At 39.4% G+C, this 21,503-nt stretch overlaps 2 protein-coding genes across 4 annotated transcripts in view; one reads left to right on the forward strand and one right to left on the reverse strand.

The window, feature by feature from the left end:
- nkx2.2a (NK2 homeobox 2a) overlaps nucleotides 1-21,503 on the forward strand; it is an 85,783-nt gene that overhangs the window by 41,791 nt on the left and 22,489 nt on the right. For all 3 annotated transcript variants that reach the window (XM_059354024.1, XM_059354025.1, XM_059354026.1), the window contains one exon: nucleotides 20,037-20,135. In XM_059354024.1, coding sequence (XP_059210007.1) covers nucleotides 20,049-20,135 — 87 coding nt within the window. In that variant the 5' untranslated portion in view covers nucleotides 20,037-20,048. The remainder of the gene's footprint in view (nucleotides 1-20,036; nucleotides 20,136-21,503) is intronic.
- pax1a (paired box 1a) lies at nucleotides 1,788-6,117 on the reverse strand. Its single transcript, XM_059353537.1, has 5 exons — nucleotides 6,114-6,117; nucleotides 4,788-5,417; nucleotides 3,677-3,810; nucleotides 2,919-3,135; nucleotides 1,788-2,399 (listed from the first exon to the last, which is right to left on the reverse strand). The coding sequence occupies exons 1-5, from the start codon at nucleotides 6,115-6,117 to the stop codon at nucleotides 2,290-2,292; spliced, it is 1,095 nt and encodes a 364-aa protein (XP_059209520.1). The 3' UTR covers nucleotides 1,788-2,289.

The following is a 21,503-nucleotide window of genomic DNA, read 5'->3' on the forward strand; positions in this document are numbered from 1 at the left end:
TCCAGGCTCTGGGCTACTTTCTTAGTTAGTTGGCTTCAGTGACATCAGTCAGTCACCTGGAACCGTTTGTGTCTGTCAGAGTGTTAAAAACCCTTGAAGCAGATTTGGACATTGATTTGGAACAGTGTTTACAATAAACAGATACAATCAATAATGTCATTAAATAAGCCACAACCAGTCATATAATTTCCTCTTCTACATTTAGGGTCAATAGAAACCATAAATAAAATCCTAAAAAAATACTGGTTTATAGTTTCCAAAGAATACTGGCACTAAAAAGGGGAAGAACACTTTACCAATGAATGTATTATTGGGTCTTTTGAAGGCATAAAATAAATATTTATTTACTTCCTGATTGCACTCACACGCAATGTTTTGTTAAAAACCTCAACCAAATTATCCTGGTTCCTCTTCCTGACCTCACTGAGCTGAATCAAGCCACAATACAGTAATGTGAGATGTCCAGTTTAATAGCAGGAAATTTAGGTTAAAGCTGTCTACACAAACACATAAACCACTATTAAAATAATGTTAAAATGTAAGGGGAAAAAGGGCATTTATTTGTATTTTCCCCCTAATGATCCAACTTCATTTTGATTCACAATAAGGGTAGAAAAAATATTCAAAATTAACTTTAGTTTGTCATAATTTTGATTTTAGACTTATTTATTTTATATTTTGGGTTGCAGATAATAATTAGAAGAAAATCTCTAAAAGTATTAATTTCTTGTAAGTAATAACCAAAATTTAGAACTACTCAGCCTTTTCAAAATAGCTATATTGTCCATAAAATATTTGTATTAAAATTTTTAGCCAAGACATTTATTTGCTCATTAAGGCCACACAGACCTTTTCTAATAAAGGGATCCAATGTTTAAAAAAACCCTCGAAAAACAAACAAACCATGACAATAATTCTATCATACAATGTATTACATATAAGGTACATGATGTTTTCTTATAAGAAAACATATGTGAATCGCACAAAAATGTTAATTATGCGTAATATTTTATTATTTTTCAAAAGCATCCTACCACAAAAACAAAACCCTGGAGCCAAACATATAAATATTCAGTGGAAAGCTGTGAGGAGGCTTTCAGTGGAAGCCAACAGGCCACAGGAACTGACAGATTAGGGAGAGAGCAGAGGCTGGAGGCCTGTATGGGAACATTCTCGTTATTTGTATACGGGAAAACAGATCCCTGAGGCTGCATGTGGGTGGATACTCTCCTGTACACACCGGTCATTAACGCGCATGATCACATCTCTGATGTTCATCACGGCAGGTATCATTTACAGGTGAGATACCATCAGCGAAGGCGCCGGAGTGCAGGCAGGTAACACCTTGAGTCAAGAAATTACTTTTTCCCACCGATTAGTGCGATCTGATTCAGTTCTCTTAAAATGTTACGCTACAATATTAATTATTAACCTATTATTATTAATAAAAAGGTATTAAAAGCGTCAGAGGAACCAAAATATCACTGCCAAGAACGAAGTCATATTCAGAGAAACATATTTCTGTCACCTCCAGCTGAAAAAACGCACCACTGCGCTTGAATAAATAGGTGCTATACCTTTAAGACATTATAAAAATGTAAAAAAAATTTCAAATTATAGAGCATAAATTGTTTTGGAAACATTAATTTTCTGTGTCTTTAATCCGATATAATAAACAGCGAATATACATGACTTCGGCCTTGATAATTAACAGAATGGACCACATTTAATAGAGTTATAAAACATTATAAACTACTACAACATATGACATTTAAGAAAGCCTTTATTTTTTTTTTTATATTTACAATGAAATTATAAAAATATATAATTAAAGCTTTGGCAAATATTTTACATTTAGACAATTTTATCTCTTTGTTCACATCGTTGAGTCACTGTAGAATCGAGATCATGGCCACAAATTAAGATAATATAATATATGGCGGATTACAGAATAGCCCTTTTTGGTTTTTATAATAAAACATCAATGACAGACTGGACCGAAAAAATGTGTTGAAAAAAAATCCTGCAGTCTCCATGAGAATATACAGTCTAGCAAGATGAAGTATTTCAATGGAGAAAAAAAAGATGAAGGGGGAAACACCGATACATCCATGCAAGCTTACATTCATATGGCCATGAAGGGCCGATAAAGCTATAGTGCATTCATAATGCACGTGAATAGGCCTGTGTGTGTCTGCAACAAGCCGTTAGTGTTCACACTTACTGTTGGGAGCTGTTGAAATGAGTTCAGTTAAATGGGTCAGCTGATTAAGGTGCTGTAAGTCCCGGTTATGATGATGAGGTAGGGAGATTGAGTCCATGCACACTGTTCAAGTCTTCATGTTGCTGCTGCTGCTGCTGTTGCTGCTTGCTCAGGGGAGTGGGCGGTTTTCTGTCTCCTGCACAACACAAATAAGAAATACAGTCAACCTTTGCATGCAAAAGATTATTATTCATCCCCTTAGATAAATGCATTTAATGGGAGTTATTTAACCTGCAAGTTAGAGCAGATATAAGTAGACTGTATGAATATAATTATTAATAAAGAATCTCTTTTTAAAATGAAGCTTCTCTTTTATTTCATGTGCGTAAAAATGTCCCCGGACCACCTGGCACGCAAAGTCTGGAAGGTCAATATCATAATGCAACTTGATTGACGTATAATTAGGCTTCATTTGGGATTTGGTAAATGTTTACACTCGCTGCGGTCGTTGCTTATTGCGAGAGCGAGTGTGCGTGAGAAGGCACGAGGGAGGCAGAGAGATCCTCTGTGGATATGAGATGGTATGGAGACTCAATAATAATAACAACGATACTAATAATAATAATAATAATTTAAAAGAAATAAGAATATTAATATTCACAATGCGCTGGAAAAAATCTTTCTAATAAAGCAACTGCATATCCACGCTGCGTACCGTCTCGCGCCTGATGCTTGAAGGTCATTGGTGAGTGGATGTCTCCCGCGTGCATGCTCATCCCGCCGCCTGCATGGTGCGTCAGGGCCGGGCTCTGCGGCTGCCAGTGGTGGTGGCCCGGGGCCACGTAGCCGCCTGCAGGCCCGCTGTACACCCCGTACTGGTTGGTGGGAGAGTAGGCGCACGCCGAGACGTAACTGGACAGTGTCGAGGAGGGCTGCGTGCAAACAGAAAAATAAATAAATAAGCAAACCTCCAACACTCAGTGCGCTTTAATTGCATGTGGCAGTGACATGTGGCCTCCAGCAGTGCGTCCTAAACACTGTATAAGTCCGTTTAAAGGAAATGGAGGAATACATCACATTCACTGTAATTTAATTTACCATAGATTAAGCTAATTAGTGGACACAGATGGGTTCAGTCTCTCTGTCTGTCAACATTTAATCAACAGTGACAAACTCCTCAGAGTTTCATGTTATCAAGCTCATGTCTGTGGCCTTATATGACTCTTTCCCTGATATGGAAACTTTTCACAGCTCTTCCACAGGCCCCTTTGCAACAACAGCACTAATTCACCAAAGGCCTCTGCCCAGACATTTGGACTAGTTCCTATAAAGAAAGGAAAATGGCGCATTTATAGTAATCCTTGCTGCACACACACACACACACGCACACACACACACACACACACACACACACACACACGCACGTGGTGTAGAGACATTACAGGCTACACACATGTCCATGTATTTATTTACCTGTGCGTATTTTATGTCGGCGTCAATGGCTGATTTGTCGATCCCGTTGACCGAGTGAGCTGCGGGGAAAGCTGCTCTGTTGACGCTACTCCACTCCTCCATTTTTGGTGGATATCCCTCCGTCCCAGCGATGGCTGATTTAAAAACAGCATGGCAAACATGTGTAAAATGCCCAAAAGCTACAAAACAATGCAGTCTCATATAGCTTTATAATTTATTCAGCAAATTCTGGACATATTTAAAATGCTTTACGCACGAATTTACCTGCCCTATAAAACACATTTCATTCTCAAAAGAGCAGGCCTATCTAAAATAGTTTTGATGACAGGGTAAATCAAACAGTTATATAATTAAATATCATAATTATTATAATTTTTAGTCGTGCGTAATAGGTTGTAATAAGCGTTTATAATTAGAATTAGGCCTGCGTTCTTATTTAATCTTGCAGATAAAGAAATCTCTTCAAAAGACAAAGTTTAAAGATAAAAAGCACCGGATTACACAGTACATATTGTAAACATTCTTCTCTTATTTAATAAATTATGTGAAGAATTCTTTAGGCTTACTGTACCCAAAGAAGTATTATCTTTTATCATATGTCTGCGTAAAAAAATGCAACATTCTCGTTTAAGGAGCGTCGAGCCATTTCAATCAGAATAAATAATGTATAATATATAATTTTTCCCACTTTAAAAACATATATTTATTTTTGGACTGGGTCAAGCGACTTAACGCAGGATGCAGACAGTGATGCACAGAAAACAGCGAGGCAAAGAAAAACTGCCTGTAATGACTACTTGAGGGATTAGAGGGGATATAGCAGGTGAGCAAGGTATTTGCAAATGCATCATCACATGAAAAGGTCTATTGAGAGTGGCCTTACTGCTTTCTGGCTCAATGGTGAAGCGGAGGCCTGTACAGCCTCTAATGGATTGTCCTATATTTTGCATTAACAGGTTTCACAAGAGATATGGCAATCTATGATGGACAACACAGTGATCAGCAGCTGGACGGGTTTACTAAACTGTAGTGTGGGAACAGTGAGAGATAGAGACGCCTATATGATGGAGAGAGGCCTAAGATTTCTCCCAAAGCAGCTTGTTTTGCTCACCTGAAGGATCCATGAAGGCTCGGATACCGAGGATGTTGCTGACGGTGTGCGCAGAAGGCCAGGCCCTCATGCTCATATGTCCCGCTGTCATGGGTACTCCAGGACCGCTGCCCATTTTAGTGCCAGTGGGCGACATGGTGTTGGGGTAGGAATAAGCGTTGTATATGTGGTTGTAGGCGATACCGGCCTGCGCGGAGGCTTGCTTACTGCTCTCGTACTGGTTGGGCTGGGAGAGATTTCCAATCTTGTTGCGTAAAATCCTGCTGATCGAGCTCACCGACGGGACATTGTACTTGTCACAAACTCCGTCTGCCAAAAGCCTGTCCCGGATCTCCCAGGCAAAGATCCCGGGGTCGCCCTGTTTGTATTCCCTGATATTTTTCACCACGTTCGGCGTCGTGACCCGCGGTTTGCTTCCACCGATGGCACCGGGTAAGATAGAGCCCGTCTCGTTGTACCTCGCCAGGATCTTGCTCACGCAGCCGTGGGAGACTCGAAGTTGCCTGCTTATATCGCAGGGTCTGATCCCGAGCTGGGCCAGCTCCACTATTCTTAACCGTATGGCGTTAGGCAGGGGTCGGCCATTGACGAACACCCCTCCTAACTGGTTCACCTCTCCATAGTTTTGCTCTGCAGGAAAATAGAGACACATGAAGTGAGTTCTCATGCATTTCTGACATACATAAATAAAATAATACAATAATATCCTCCTGTTGAGATTTTAATGCACTTATTCAGCCATAATATATAATATATATATTATAAAATATGTCTATGCATTTATTATAAGAAAAAAGAAAAACAGAAGAAGAAGATTGAAAATGACAACTTTAACATGTTCATCCTGCAGCAGTTTGAGGCCAGCTGCTGTGATTTACACTATAAATTGAGGTTACAAAGCTGTCTAACATGTGTCAGACTAAACACACTCTTAATCTCTAGTTGGTAACCGCTATTCTGCAACTTTACAAAAGTGTGTGAACGACTATTCCTGCGTACACAACCCCAAAACAACATTAAAAATGGCGAGCTGGAGTTTTTGACACTCGAGAGCTCTTCAAAGACACTTTTCATGGGTGTAATTGCCGCTGTGGTTCCATTTAACATTTAAAGCTTTAAACAATGCCCTGCCTACATTGAAGCTGGAAAAAAATCCACCATGAAATAAACTTGAGCAGCTGTCGCCAAAAAGACACTCTTCATTTTGCACATCTCAACTTTGAGGGAAAAAAAACTTATTTCTGTGTTTTTACGCAGGCGTGGTGAGAGTACGCGTCCATAAGCTCCCTGCCAGTGAAGCATGCAGATGGGGAACGCGGGGCTTACCCATTTAGCTATACGTCTCGAGATGCCGGGGAGTATAGGTGCCTCTTCAAATGGCTGAATGCGTCCGAGCAGAAGGCAGAGAAGGAAAGGGGAACGGGAAGAATGAGCCCCAGAAGAGGAAAAATCGACCTCTTTAAAAAATCTCCTCCTTGACTGCAGCGCGCCCCCTTCTTTTTTTTGGAAACAAGTGACTGCAAGGTACAATGGCACCGAAATGATCTTCATCCGATAAAAGCAAATTGGAGTTATCCTGGGGAGTCCGGCGTTTGCTGGAATTAATTTGACGCGTCCTCCACGTCAATCTTCGCTGTTATACGCCGTGCCTCTACTCTGGTTTCATTGGTCGCCTCTGCGCTGGGAAGCGCCGTCAGCCAATGCAAACCCCATCCGGTGCCGGAGCCGCGCAGCCTCCTTGAATATTTTACATATAGGGGGAAGTGTTTCATGCAACATGCAGCCTTCTGGTGAGGACTGTATGCGTAAACTGGGATGACAGAGGAGGATGACCCTTCCTGGACTGGTTTCCAGTGCTTTATACTGGTTTTAGTGTGCATCACAGGGGGTAGCATCTATATGATGTATACAATGATCCACCTGTGGCTGACACTGGCAACTTTACATGCACACATTTATATATTTTTGTATGCATAAATTCATTTTTTTCTACATTTTGGTTCATATCGAGTCATTTGGCCACCAGAGCTTGCACACAAGCAGTCTAGCAAGATGAAGTATTTGCAGAGTGTTTTTATAAGCCGGTGTTGGAGCATCAAACATGGGCAGGGGCTCATGTAATCGATAGCTCTGTACATGTGTGCGCTCCCAGACGCTGGCATATCGACTGGATGCCAGAGACATGCATTATCACAGCATGTTTTCGGAGTTTCCTGTGCAAGTTTAGAAGGTATCGTTTATAAGCTCGCAAAACGTTACTTGTAAAAGTTAACAGTCGACCCAATGGTAACAAGGTGCAGTGTCCTTATCCCCCCATTAACCACCTCCACCTCCACCTCTCTGTCTCCTGGACACTTCACATGGAAAGCATCAGGTTGGCTCAGAGGAGCTGGGTGCTGGAGAAGATTTCTAGTGATGGACACTTCTTTTTGGACGCCTGGATATGAACTCATAAGTCATATTTATTTACATGCAGGGTGTTGGCACGCCGGAGGGAACATCTGTTGCTTCTTCTGTTGCTATATTGCAGTTTTAATATTTAATATATTCCTCAGTCTCACTCTGTGTCCCCGCTGTCTCTGTCTCACTCCCAACCGTCCTGTCCGTCTCTGTCTTCTCTCTGTTGCTTGGCTGGCAGGACTCCCCTCATCTGGACAACGTAGGAATTGCACACTTACTTATGTGACATGAGCACTGTTCTGGGGGTAGGTAGACCTTTTCTGAGCGTTTCAGCAGAAAACAAGTTACTTTTTAAAAATGATTTATATTTAATATGGACATAAAAAAGGTGCGTTGATTAACGCCTATATACATATTTATTCTTTGAGTTTTTTTTTTTGTTTTTATCTTGTGAGTTTTTTTTCTTTACACACCCACTTCAGTAATATCATTTGAAAATTAATATTTCTTAGTAATATTTTTCCCCTCCTGGATTATACCTCTACGACTTTTAAATACATGTGTTTTTTAATTATTATTTTTTGCAGTATTAATATATACATTGCATCCCTGGGTTGCAGTCGTTTTCTCATATCATGTTGCATATATATTTATAAAATTGCATTTAACGAATGGTGTGCCTGTTTTTAAACCTAAAATAATCTTACTGGAATAGCATCATTATGTGCAGAAGCGAATGCAATCTATAAATCGTGCAAAGAGATATAATATTCAATTCTTTTTCTTAATTATTTACCTTTACGTGGGTGATAAGCTTAAAAAATGTCTAAAGTCTTTATCTTGTTACTGATTAGTTGTACAGTTTTTATTTTTATTTCTCTGATGTCATGGTTGAAAGGCATTAAAGGCCGAGCTGTTCGCGGCAGCAGTGTGATCCAGGCTATGTAGGTTAGATAAACAGAAAATAGAAGCAGTACTTTTATTGTGGAATCTTACAGTGCTCTGCGAAATGATTTGCTCTAAAATGTCTTTTAATTTGTCCGCATGGACGTTGAAGCGTAAAAAGGGTTTATTTAAAAAAAGTGAGTGAAGTATTGAATAAATATTCCCGTTGGTGCTGTTTGCACGTATATATCAGGTGCACGCGGCTCTGCAACCGTCTGTTTGTGGTGTGTGACAAAACAAAAACAATCTGCATGTATTCATACAATATGTACCCACATAAATACTGCAGCAGCTAGCACAAACACCAAACTCGCAGCCGTTAATATTCTATTTGAAATGTAATGATGGATAATTATTATAGCCTACATATAAACCACTGAGTGACCTGTTATTACTCTATTCTTCTTATCTTCGAGCTGCTCCAGAGGTGTTCATACTTAAAACAAACAAAATGTCTTCATATTACTTTCATATGAGGTTAAGACTGGGAGTGCATATTAAATTATTTTTTCTTCTTCATGAGTAAATTAATGTTTTTGTGATCGTCTTTCTGTCTTATAATGATAGAGCAATGGTCATATTTCCACACGTTTTAATGAAAAAGTAGAACTGGATATTACTGCTGAGAGTTGGTGCCCTTGAATGCAGCATTCTTAATTATTTTTATTTAGCTTCTATCAATGACTTTTACTCTATTTCTATAATATATTTCAATAATATTAATGAGGCTGTGCTCCCAAAAAGATGCGGATTAAAAACTATTTGCATCGGGCTAATATTAATATTTGCAATAATATTTGTAGGCGATTAGATTTTTTTCCTTTTAGCTAATTAAATAAACTGACCGCCAGAGAATATTATCTCTTGAGGCCTGTTTGGTCCCAACAGGCCACACTGTATCACCCCATGTGTTCTCAAATGTACCAAGACATTATTTGCCTTTCTAATGATTTAATGCTGTTTTTTTCCAGTTCAGTGAGCTTATTAATCGCGCACAAAAACACTCCGGTCTTCAAAGTGTGAATTTCGCTCCAATCGCTTTCAGATCAGACACGTGAACTCATCCGATCGACACCTGACGCCCGCGAGGTGCGTCGACCCCCGTCGGTAAATATTGATGTTGGTTTTAAGTGTCATCAAAGGATTCACTTCCTTAAGAGAGCTCTGTCTGGATCGTTTTAAAGGGAATTTAAAGTTGTGTTAGTCATTGTCTCAAAGGGAGCGGCAGTGCGAGTGGATGGAGTGTGTTCTGGAATTATAAAGATCTTTCACTTTTACTTTATTAACTGATTTGTTGGTGTAAAAAAGCTAAAAGGATATCTATGTGTGTAACTTCTTTGCATGAGAAAAACATGCAAAGTATAGTAGCTGTGGTGCATGAAGTTTAAATGATTATATAATGTGTAGCATGTTGGACAATAGCTTCCCATCTGTCATCAGGTAAACACCATAATACGTGCCCATAGTTAAATGTCTCTTTCCCATTTCAACACAGTCTGTATTTTATTTTATTTTATTATCATGGTTTGAATTTTCTTCCCACAACTGGATGACCCATAGTGTTTTATTAAAGAGCATTTTTTATGCCTACGTTTTTGATTTTGTGTGTGTAGTGATCCCAGTGCTCAGTATGGAAATTATTAGGCACCAGACACCAACATGAGGCTGTGAGTTTGTGCTCCTTATATTCCCATAAGGATCCAAACAGCATTAAAGCAAACGATATGCATTTGCTAATGAGGCTCTCTGTGTTTTTTTGTAATGTTAAAACCAATACATTAAACCTAAAGTTTCACATTTAGTCTAATAATCCCTTGTAGCTCATTATTGGTGGTATCAATGTTTATCCTGTTGAAAGCCAACCAAGCCCAACCTGTAAAGAAACACACCGATTCCTCGGTCAAGTAGCCCCCCTCCTTTAAAAAAAAAAAAAAAAAAGGTTTGTCCACTCCTATCTGATCCAGAGGTGGTGATGTGTAGTTTCTTTGTGCTCCTGCTGGTGAGGTTCTGCTAAAAGGAGGCTTGGAAGGCAGCGAGCTCACTTCTTTTATAGCCACAAGACCCACTCTGAGCTGCAGAACACGCCTAATGAGGGCGTGCAGCGGTGCCATGTGAGACATGCCAGCTTTTACCAGGCTGGGTAATTGCTTGTGACCTTCACTAAACACGTCTCATGTGTCTTCATGTTCTGAGCGAACTTCTAATTGTTACATAGAGGGAGATGTCTGAGGATCATGCATGTACTTTGACTGTTTAGTGGCAGCAGACACGTCCACCAAGTGTCTATTTTCAGTCTTTACCCCGACTTGCAGTTACCCCATATCAATCATTAAGGCAACTATAAGTGTCTCTAGTCATTTTTTCTGTTATTTACTGTTCCTATTACACCACCTAACACAAACTCCTCCATTAGAAATGGGTGTTTTCAGTTTGTTTTAATTTCATACTGCTGGCTGTCCTTGGGATTCCATGACAACTTTGTTGTGTTGAGGGACAAATCTGGTTTTCATTTAAAGTGGAAACATATTAGAAAAATACAAAGGACTTTTTTCTCTCTGCTGCTGTAGTAAAGATCCCTATATTTTCTTTATTTTTTCACCCTTTTCCCTCATCTACTTCACTTACTTTAAGCTCACTTTCTCCCCCCCTTTCCTCACCACTGATTGGCTCCCGTTTTCACACTTTGTCTCCCCTAATTTGCCTGATTCAGTTCACCTGGTCTCATTCACCTGATAAGTTCACCTGGTCACTCCTGATCCCTCTCACTTCTTTTTTTCACCTTTGCGTAGGATGGCAGCTCTGTTAAGAGGGGTTTTGTTTCTCACTCTTTTAGGTCTCATGTCATGTCCATGTAAGACAATTTTACTTCTCCTTATTTCTGTGAAAGTAATTCACTTATTTTGAAATAGCTTTCTTTCCGACTCACCAGTTTTTGGAGAAAATAAACCTGAACTTCCTGGCTGTACTGCCGTGCATTCAGACTCAATGCCTGTGATGATGGTCAATTTTTTATTCTGAACGTCCTTATTAACAGTTGCTGTGATTCAAAAAACTGTCATCAAAAAATATTAAAAGACTAGAGCGTGAGCATGCAAAAACTATAATCTGGGATCAGATTTGTGGTGGTTTCCACATAATTTATGTTTTGTTAGCCTGTTATTGAATACACTTGGATCAAAATCCATCATCTAAGAATATAATCTGACCCTCTTTCCAAAGAAAGACAAAAAATGTAGTTTTAGGAATTTTAATAGCTATTTTTTGGCTGCAGTGAGATGATGTTTAAAATAAGAATTTTTATTAATATTATTTGTACCAGATGAAGTTTAGCACTCGGTGTACATGCCTTCCACTCCTGCATTACAGCAGCTGTTACATTGTTTTAATGCACAGTAGCAATCTGTATGATTGAACAAAGAGGCTGCACTTATCACGATGCACTTCATTAAGATAAAAACTAGACTTCTAAAAAGAAGCAGCAACCATGAATTAAGGGAAGATGACGATCTGTTCTGGAAATGGAAAAGATAATAACTCGCAAGTATTAGTGATAAGTACACACACATGTTAAGCATCTGCTATCAGACTGGAGCCAGATTCAAGGTGTGACCTCTTTATCAGACATGGCTTTAATTCACAGCCTAGATGAGAATCTGAATCGAAGGTGTATTACTTCCTATAGATAGTTTTTTTATTATGTCAGATTTATGAATTCCAGGATAAATAATTTTAGCTTTGTAAAGAAGAATAACATTTCATTGTTTCATACATTTTCTGGTCTACATTTCCGAAGATTATCAACAGCATGACTAGGCAAGAGTATTTTGTGCCAAGTTATATAAAGGTTTTCATACTTTTTAACATGAACTATTTTCAGATTAACAGATCTGTTTGAAATGCTAAACTTATTGCCATGTTTTAAACCTAATCCCTTCATGACCCAGACCATGGTATACCCCAGTGCTGCATGAGAGTTAAACAGTATAAAATGATGAAGAAGAGCTCCCTCTATGGCCATCAGCAGAATAGTGAAACTTTTTTTTTGCATGTATTATATCAACAAGAAATTAGAAATGAGTTGATAAAATAATAACAGTAATTTCTTAGTTGATATAGTAAGTCAACTAAGACATTCTTTAACATTAACCATGTTTGGGGAAAAAAAGTGCCCTCTCGGATGCCCCCATGGTAGATAAAACACAATAAAGTGCCCTTTATGGTGCCTGTACATAGAGGAAACATAATTGGATGAAGTGCCCTCTAGGGTGCCCATAAATAGGGAAAACATTTTAAATTGTCCTCTCTGTGTCCCTAATTGGAGAAAACATGATTTAATGTCCCATAGGACGCCCTTCCAGTTGAGGAAACATGATAAAGTGCCCCTTAGGTTGCTCTTCCAGTAAAGAAAATGGGATACAGTGCCCTTTCGGGTGCCCATAAATAGAGAAAACATTGTAAATTGCCCTCTCGGGTGGCCTTAATCGGAGAAAACATGATTCCATGCCACCTAGGATGCCCTTGAATTCAAAACATGTTGAAGTGTCCTTTTGGGTGCCCATAAATAGAGGAAAGATTGTACATTGCCCTCTCGGGTGGCCTTAATTGGAGAAAACATGATTGAATACCCCCTAGGATGCCCCTCCACTAGGGAAAACATGACAAGGTGCCCTCTAGGGTGCCCTTCCAGTCATGAAACTGTGATGAAGTGTCCTTTCAGGTGCCCATAAATAGAGGAAATATTGTAAATTGCCCTCTCAGGTGACCTAATTGGAAAAAACATGATTTAGTGGCCTCTAGAATGCCCCTTCCAGTAGAGGATGTGATGAAATACCCAGAGGGTGCCCTTCAGGGAAGAAAATGGGATAAAGTGCTCTCTTGGTTGCCCACAGATAGAAAGACCAACGTAAATTGCTCCCTTGGGTGGCCTTAAATGGAGAAAACATGATATAATGCCCCCTAGGGTGAGAAGAAACATGATGAAGTGGCCTCAAAATTACAAAGATGTTATGCAATGCTGTATAGGCTGGCCTACATGCAAAAAACCCAACCTTCTGCACACTGGTGCCACACAGCACACTGCTGGTGCCCTTTTAGTTTTCTCTTCACCCCTGCAACTCAGTCCGCCCCTGCCAAGAAGCTTGTAAATATTCTTCTTGTCTGGTGATGGGGTTGGTTAAAACAGTTTAGAGGGATAAATACAGACAGCAACACCTGCAGTACGGACGGGATCACATAAACTTCATGAAATATTGAAAAAACAATGCCTTTTAAATGTGGTTTACTTTGTGACCCAGCTGCACAGCTACACCTTTGTTTGTTACTACATCATTAACACTCTTGCTCATAGTCTATCCAGTCAGAAAGCTATGCATTATTACACACACCTTTTTTATACTCACATGCTTGGTTGTTGTTTGGAACTTCACTGGGTTGGATCTGTTGTCAATTAAGAGGAGGAACCTTAATTACTTTTGGAGCACTTCAGACTCCATCCACGGCTGCTGCTGATTCATGCCTGCCCTACTTGGAAATCAGCCCAGGGAGTCAAAAACACGGGGTCACATGTGGAAATTGACATGGATCTTTTATATTTAATACAATTCTGCTGTAATGTTTCTGATTAACGTTTGGCTTTTTAGCTTTTTATTTCACTCATTGTGTTGACTCTCTCTTACTATAAATTTCAGTACTCATGAAGATCCGAGACACCTGTAATAACAATAAGTGGTGATTCCTCAAATGACCCTCTTTGAGCCGTAAATCCAGTCGTGTGTCATGAATTCCTGTTGTGGTTTAATTCTCCGCTGCTAAGCTTAAGAATGCCAGATCCATAATGGAAAAGTCTGCAAAGGGACATTCAAGGCCTTCTATCGGAGGCAGTGTGATATCGTTTTCCGCCAAACCAGAAATCAAGGCCTCGGATGGGCCTTTTTTATGTCAGGGATAGGGGTGCTGTATGTTTTCTGACAGTTGCTCCTTTTAAGATTAATGGGCTTATGAAAACCGTGTGTCTTCTTCCAAAAGCCAAGCTCAATATCAGTCAATGTTACCAGCATAATCGTGCCGTCCTGACAAAGAAATCCCAAAGACAGATTGAATATTGATGTCACAACATTGCAGAATCAGAAGCAGTGTTTTGTGTATGTGCGTGCACAGAAGGAGAGGGCTGGTAGCAATAGTGGATTTGATTACTTACTTGAAACTCATGCCTTTTATATTTACCTTTATAAAAGAAAGGTAAAAGTTCATCAATTTACCAAAAAGGCAGAAAACCACATGACCTACAAGCTAGCTCTTCTTCTGGAATATATAGCAGGGATCTATCCTGTGCTCTATCAGTGCACTGACCTCACTGAACCACAGCCAGATGCTCATAAATACATTCCCTTATTTCTACCCTTGTGTGGATGCCAGTTGGGCCGGGGGAAGTGGGTTTGTTTTGGGTGTTCTCAGTATATTCCAGCCAGAGCCGCACTTTCACTTTTCTCACAAGAGAGCTGTGCCTGACTTCCTGAAATGCATATGTATTCCTGCTTGTGGTCGTCTGTCATGGCAGTGATCTGTTGAAAGCTGCACAACTCGAGTCCAGTGTCTGCATAATGGAGACTTGTTTGTCCCCGACACCCGTGGATTAATCAAGTGGACGTGTCTCCTCCGTGAATTGTAGTGCGGCACTGTGCGAGTCCACATTTAAGAGTGTAAACGTGAAAACTGACTCCACACTCTGGTTAAGTGAGCAGTTAAACCTGCGTCGACCAATGTCAGAAAACTCAACCCACATGATTATTTTTTGGTCACATCTGGACACATTGCCTTTCAGCTTTTAAAAACATGCATGTGTGTTTTGGAGTTTGCAGATATTTCAGGAATCCTGCATGTCTCTCATCAGCTTCCCATATTTAGAAAGAATACGCATAGAAGCTAATTATGTAGCATTAACAAATTAACCCTGTTGAGCACAATTCAGGCTCACAGTGTGAGGTGGAGATCACTTCAACCTACAGCAAAGGATTGAGGGACCTTAGCGCGCTCATACCGGTGGTGAAATGTCTGACATGTTTGCGCTGAGTAGGGACAGACAGGCCTGCAACCAAGCCTGGACTTGCTGGCCAAGAAAAAGCCCCTCATAGCTCCCCCATTTTCCTTAGCATGCCCCTTCCTGAATGAATGCACTGCCTAACCCTGCATAGTCAGTTGCTGCTTTTACAATAATGAGCAAGTCTATGAAAATATGCAACTACTGGGTGTGAATGGACTTTTACTGTCTGCTGTTTGTTGCCTTCTTTAGTATAACGACTGTAAATATAGAAGGACGTTGGTATGTGTGAACAGAATAGAAACCAGCTGGCAGAAAAGCATTGTGTGTACAAATGAGAGATGAAAGCAGTGGGAGTGAAAGAGCAGGCAAGGTAAACTGAGGTCAAATTAAAAACATATGACAATACAGTACTGTGTGTGATAATACTGAGACTGGAATTTAAATAAAATGAAATAAACTATTTTAATGACATTGTTTCAACTCTGTTACGGTAATGAAAAACATATTCAATAAAAAAACCCACTTATGTAAAATATTAGCACCGACATTTTCTTAAAGTATCGAAGTAAAAGCATTCATGTTGTCCCTGTGACTTATATACTGTGGCATTATTAGATTATTAAAACTGAGGCATCAGTGTGTTAGTAGAATGGTTCCTGTTTTAGCTGGTTGAGGTGGAGCTAGCTAGAACTTTATATACCAAAAAGTCCTCCAATCCATTTGCCCTCATATGTCGCTTGTTCTTACCCTCAAATTTGATCCACAGCAATGTTTCCAAAATGAACACCCTTACTGGTTGCAGGAGATCAACATGTTCTCGTATGTAAATTTAACAATTGGCGTTGTAAAACGGGTCCAGTTTTGTCAGGTTAAGGCAACATAAGTACTTTCTTAAGGTTAGGGCAAAAGAGTACATGGTTAGGTGTTATAAAGGTTGGATAAAAAAGTAAAATAAATGCACTTCAGTGCTGGAAATGAGGTTCATGACTGACGTAACTATGGAAGTGAAGTTACTATATTGGTGACATGAAAAAATGGTGCAAAGAAGTTTGGTGATGTTCAAATTACGTTGTTTCACATGGAAACAATGTAATTTGATCTTGTGGGTTAAAGTCCTGTGTATTGTGCACTATGGCGTCTAAAGGGTGCCGCTAACTAAAAACATAAATATGGGGAGCATAATTAGATGTTTTGTAAACGAGACATATTTTTTGATATGCAGTTGGGTTTTTTTTTATTCCAGTAGGCCTCCTTCAAATGGCCAGAACCAAAAGCAATCTCCAGGTCTGAAAAGAAAAGCCAATGCAAGTGCCTTAAACTTCAGAATCAGAAAACTTTATTGTATTCATTCTAATAGCCAGCAGGAGGCGACTCCTCTGTTTGCAAAATTAAGTCTGATAGTCTGATTGTATAGAGGTTTAAAAGAAAATTTCCCTACTTCTCACCTGATTTATTCCCTTTTCTAATGGATTTATGGTCAGTGGCTGGTTTCAAGTCTTATTCAACAATGTTCATTTTGTAAATTATGGCCAAAAAAGACAGATCCTCACATTTAACAAGGTAATATTTGACTTTTTTGCTTGATAATTGATTTCACTGATTATTGGATTATTAATATTGTGGTCTACAAATGTTCTGTCCATCAACAACTGTAATATATTACTTAACTAATTACTTCAGCTCCAGTTCTAACAGAGAGTGCTGAATCAGTTGTTGTAGGACCCAATCAGTTCTGCATTTGTGGTTTTTGGAAAATGAATTTTGAATAAATTTAATATATTTATTAATTTACAATATTTGCTGTGTGTATTTTAAAACAGGTCAAATATGTGATAGTGATAGAATTCCTGAGATCAGTCAATGGAAAGTATTTAGTCTTTGTGGCTGTAGTCCTGATTATTTGTGGTCAAAGTTACAAGCGACATCATGATTCAAGTCATATTGTTGACATTAGCTGTAAAATGAGTGTGTGTGTGGTGGAGCCCACATGTGATGATGATTTGTTGAAAATGTAAAACAGCAAAACTGCGATTGCTCAATGTAAGTGTTGATGTAACCATACTTAAATTGTGTACGCCCATATTACAGCTAATTATGGGCTTGGTCAGAGGTCTCAGTGAGCTTTGTAGAAAAATCTCAGTGTTATAAAGATGTCAAGGAGAGCTTACCTTCATCCGGTGTAATTAGAGGATGTTCGGCAGAAATTTGCAACATGAGGAAATTATTCTGCCACCACCTTGCTACGTCTGTCCTTTCATTAACTCATTACACTGAAGACAATTTGTCCAAGATGATGAATTAAGTATCATTTTAATCCTGTTTAGTGTTATGTTAACATGTTAGATTTGTCAATGGAAAGTCTGAAGGGGTGGAAACTCATTGTCAACAACTGTGTTGATAAATCAAAGCCTTCTTGGTCTAATTCATGCTGCAATTATCTCAAAGGAGAAGCTTTTGTGGAGGTTTTAAAGTGAGCCCATATGCTGCAGACCACAACCTGTTGCCACATCTCCAAAACATCTACAGAGATGGAACTCGAGTGTTTCCTCCTACAGAAAAAAACATGTCCCAGACCTCCTGTCCTAGACAGAGAAACAATTACAACATCAAATAGAAGGAGTGCAGCTCACTCCCCAGGATCAGAGGGTTGAGTCTTTCCTTGGCAGTGAGCAGCGATACTGGCTGAGAGCCTCCTTCACTCAGAGACATGCAAGGATTTCCTCATGACATAGTGTGCAGGATACTTACCCAAGAAAAGGATGAAGCCTCTTGTGAACTGAAAAGCTAGGCCTTCCTGTTCTTTGTCACTGTAATGATGCTGATTGCTTTAATGATGATGATGATGCATACATTCTGTCCGCCTTGTTACTTGGATATTAAACAAATCAGTGGAGTGTATGCATTTTTATTTATTTTTGACTTGCCAGATTAGTGACATCATGTTTCAGTTTAACCTTTGCATTTATTTTAACAATATACGTAGGTTATAGGGTGATCAATCAATCAATCAGACAGGAAAAGATAGAATTATTCCTCTGACATCACTAATAGGGTTTTCCATTGGAGGCGGTTCCTGACCAGTGCCCAATTGCGAACGGTTCTTTGCTTTTCACCACCAAAGAGCCGGCTCCCAGCCAGGAAAACGAGTTTCACAGCGGCAACTCTTTGCTGGTCTTGAACCGTGAATCGCTAGGTCAGGGGCTGGTGCAGTTGAGAGAGACCAACTAAAACGTCTATCATTAATTTATTTGATTTGTTTAACTGCAATGTGATTGATACAGGCTAGCGCTAGCATGGCGATCTATAGCCTGCTAACGTTAGCGGCTGATCAGCGTGCTATTATTATCCAGCGATCAATAGCGTGCTAGCGTTAGTGGGCTAGAAGGACCAAGACCAACTTAAATGTGTATCATTCATTTATTTTATTTGTTTAACTGCAATGTGATTAATACGGGCAAGGAGGCTAACGTTAGCTTACAAGAAAGACATTACATATATATTATGTATTATGTATTATGTATATTACATACAACATTAACATCTGATTCGGTGTAAATAAGAATGTATTCGGCATTCATAGTGATCAAGATGAGCAGCACAGATGTGTTGTAGAGACATGTAGTCTTCTGTTGTTGTTATTATTCTTGCCGGGAGGGCGGAGACATATACAGACGTTAATAGTGACGTAATGGCTCTAGAGCCTGTGGAAAAGCAAACAGGTTGAGAGTTGAACTAACTGCTAACCACATGAGCACTGGCCAGCCACTGACTCCCTGACAATATTTTATACATTTCTTACGAGTAATAGCGTTTTGAGCAGAGATTTAAATAACGTGTGTGTGTGTGTGTGTGTGTGTGTGTGTGTGTGTGTGTGTTGTAATCCATGCATGGTGAGCACCTCCGTTTGAAACTGTTCCAGAGAGTGTGAGTTAAGCTCAATTAACAATAGAAAGTATGAAATAAACATTAGTCATTAGTCATTCAATTAACACTAGTCATGTTTCTGTCAACAAGGCATGAGAAGTTTTTACGCTTGCTTGAGGTGTTTTTTGTCTTTTTCCAAAAATAGTTAATGCAGTAAACAGGAGATGGAAACATCAGCTGTTTCCACCCTGCCAGTGAAGGCGAGCTGACATGAATGAACAATTATAAGTTGCCCAATTGAATCCAATTCCTGAAGACTTGTCTCTTCATTTTCTCTCATGGGTGGCCAACGTTTTCCAATTAGAAAAGCTCTTTTTTGTTGTTCTTTTTTCTCTTCTTCACTTCTTATCCTGTTTACTGACTGATTAGCTGACAGCAATACATTACACTGCCATCTTCTGATGAAAGTACATTTATGCTGCTTTGTTTATTCGCTCTGAACCAGTTGATGGAAAGATCCCTTATTCGTATTTTCTGTAATGCGACATTTAAAAATTTTGCTTCAAAATTCACTTTGACTTTAATGGAAACATGGATACTCTTAGCGCTTTTAGCAACATTAGCACGGCTAGCCACCGTTTTCTGCTCAGACACCACCTTGTCTGCATGTGATGTCAGGGGAATTTCATTCTGAATTTCATGTAAAGCTCCTCTAAAACAGGTCCCAAATATATATTCTTAAAAATGTTCATTAATTTCCTGAAATGGCTGGGCACTGTAGTTTTTAGCAAACATTACTCAAACAGAAGTAAATGGTTCATTTGTTGGGGATTATTTTCTGCCGTACTACAAATTCAGTGCTCTATTTACAGAGTAAAGAAAGTGTTTGTGGGAATGACTCAAAGTCAACTAAATTAGCCACTTTCATTGTAATGGAGAAACATGTCATCCCATCCAACACTGTGACTCACTGGAGTGTGTTTTTTTATGTTTTTGAACAGCAATGGAGGTCTATGACACAGAGGAACGAACTCGACCAGGATTCGGATACACAGACGATACATGTCATCTCATTGATCTTTTCGTGGGCTTCGTGTATGGTAAGAAAAAGCAACTTCTCATCTATGAATGACAAATTCAAGGAAAAGCCAAAATAAAGATGTTTCTTCACTTATTTCTTCAGGTTCTTCCTTTAATTTGTCACCTTTTAAATTCTTACTACAAAATATATCTGAATCCCAAACATAATTTTCACCTTTTCTAGAAGCAAAACCTTTTAATTAAATGTGACTTTTACATACCTTTACACTAATACACACATGAAAATGAGAGGCTATTGCCAGATATCTGATCATATAATACATATCCAAAGATGCCTGCACCATCTGATCCTTACTTTTGGAGCACACATAATCCAGCTTCAGCTCCTGTATCATAACTTTACACTGCCGTGTGAAGTGTTAATGCTGAGGGGAGCTGAGTCGGTGTCAGTGGTGTTTCTTCAGCAGGGCTGTGACCTGTCAACAAAGAGGGAAAACCTCTGAAAGTGATACTCACTCTTCAGAGACCGTTTGACTAACCCAAGCGAGACGTTATTAGCATTCTGGAGCTAAAATGTTTGAGTTAAAGCTAAAAATGGATTTGTCACTGTCTCCTTGTCTTCAGATGATTCATTCTGAGCCATTCTCTGCCCTCTTTCTCTTTTGCTGAACTTGAGCCAAGACAAGTGCAAGCAAGTCCTGGAGGACAGGTTTGATGGGCTACTTTTAATAGTTTTCTGTTCTTTTCTTTACACACACACACCAGGGGAAGAAAGACACCGGTTTTTCCAGCTGAATTGAGGATTACTGAAAGAATAAATAACTTTTGGAAATTTAAATGGTGTGTTTTTTTACACTTTGTTGTTTTTAGAATTAATCTATTATATTTAGTTTAAAAATGGGAGATTTCTGTCAGATTAATTACACGATGCAATCGCTCTGACTCTCCTGAGGCGCTACACCTTTAAATAGTGGCCTATGACTTTTACTGGGCAGCTGTGCACTGTGAATGCACTGTGCCCTTCATTCCCTGCGACTTGACAGACTTGCAGACGTTTTTCCTTGACTTCATAGCACTCTGGGTCATATCAAGTTCTCCGGGAGAATGCAGATAGCCGCGATAGCGTCGACAAGATGGTGCAAAGTGATGACACGTTTGCAGAATCAGCCTGTCTTACGAGGCGTGGGTCACGGGTGACTGAGAACACGTAGTCAGTCGGTCATGTCATCATCGGTAAGCGCTGTCGAGACTTAGCTCCACGTTTTTCTCTGGAGAAAGTTGTTAAATGCAGACTGAAGTGTTGGAGACAGAGCTGCACTGAAGAAAAAAGGCCACTGATTGAATTAGACCTCAACAGACGAGGCCAAGTTTTTCTAGGAATGTCAGTAATTTTATGTATAAAGGTTTTAAGGAGTAATCAATTATAT

The sequence above is a fragment of the Centropristis striata genome, chromosome 16, assembly GCF_030273125.1.
Source record: "Centropristis striata isolate RG_2023a ecotype Rhode Island chromosome 16, C.striata_1.0, whole genome shotgun sequence".
Lineage (NCBI taxonomy): Eukaryota > Metazoa > Chordata > Actinopteri > Perciformes > Serranidae > Centropristis > Centropristis striata.

Coding starts and splice junctions, on each gene's coding strand:
- pax1a (XM_059353537.1), bottom strand. Junction 3,811..4,787: donor AGCCTTCATGGATCCTTCAG/GTGAGCAAAACA, acceptor TTTTTAAATCAG/CCATCGCTGGGACGGAGGGA. Junction 2,400..2,918: donor CAAGCATCAGGCGCGAGACG/GTACGCAGCGTG, acceptor TGTGTTGTGCAG/GAGACAGAAAACCGCCCACT.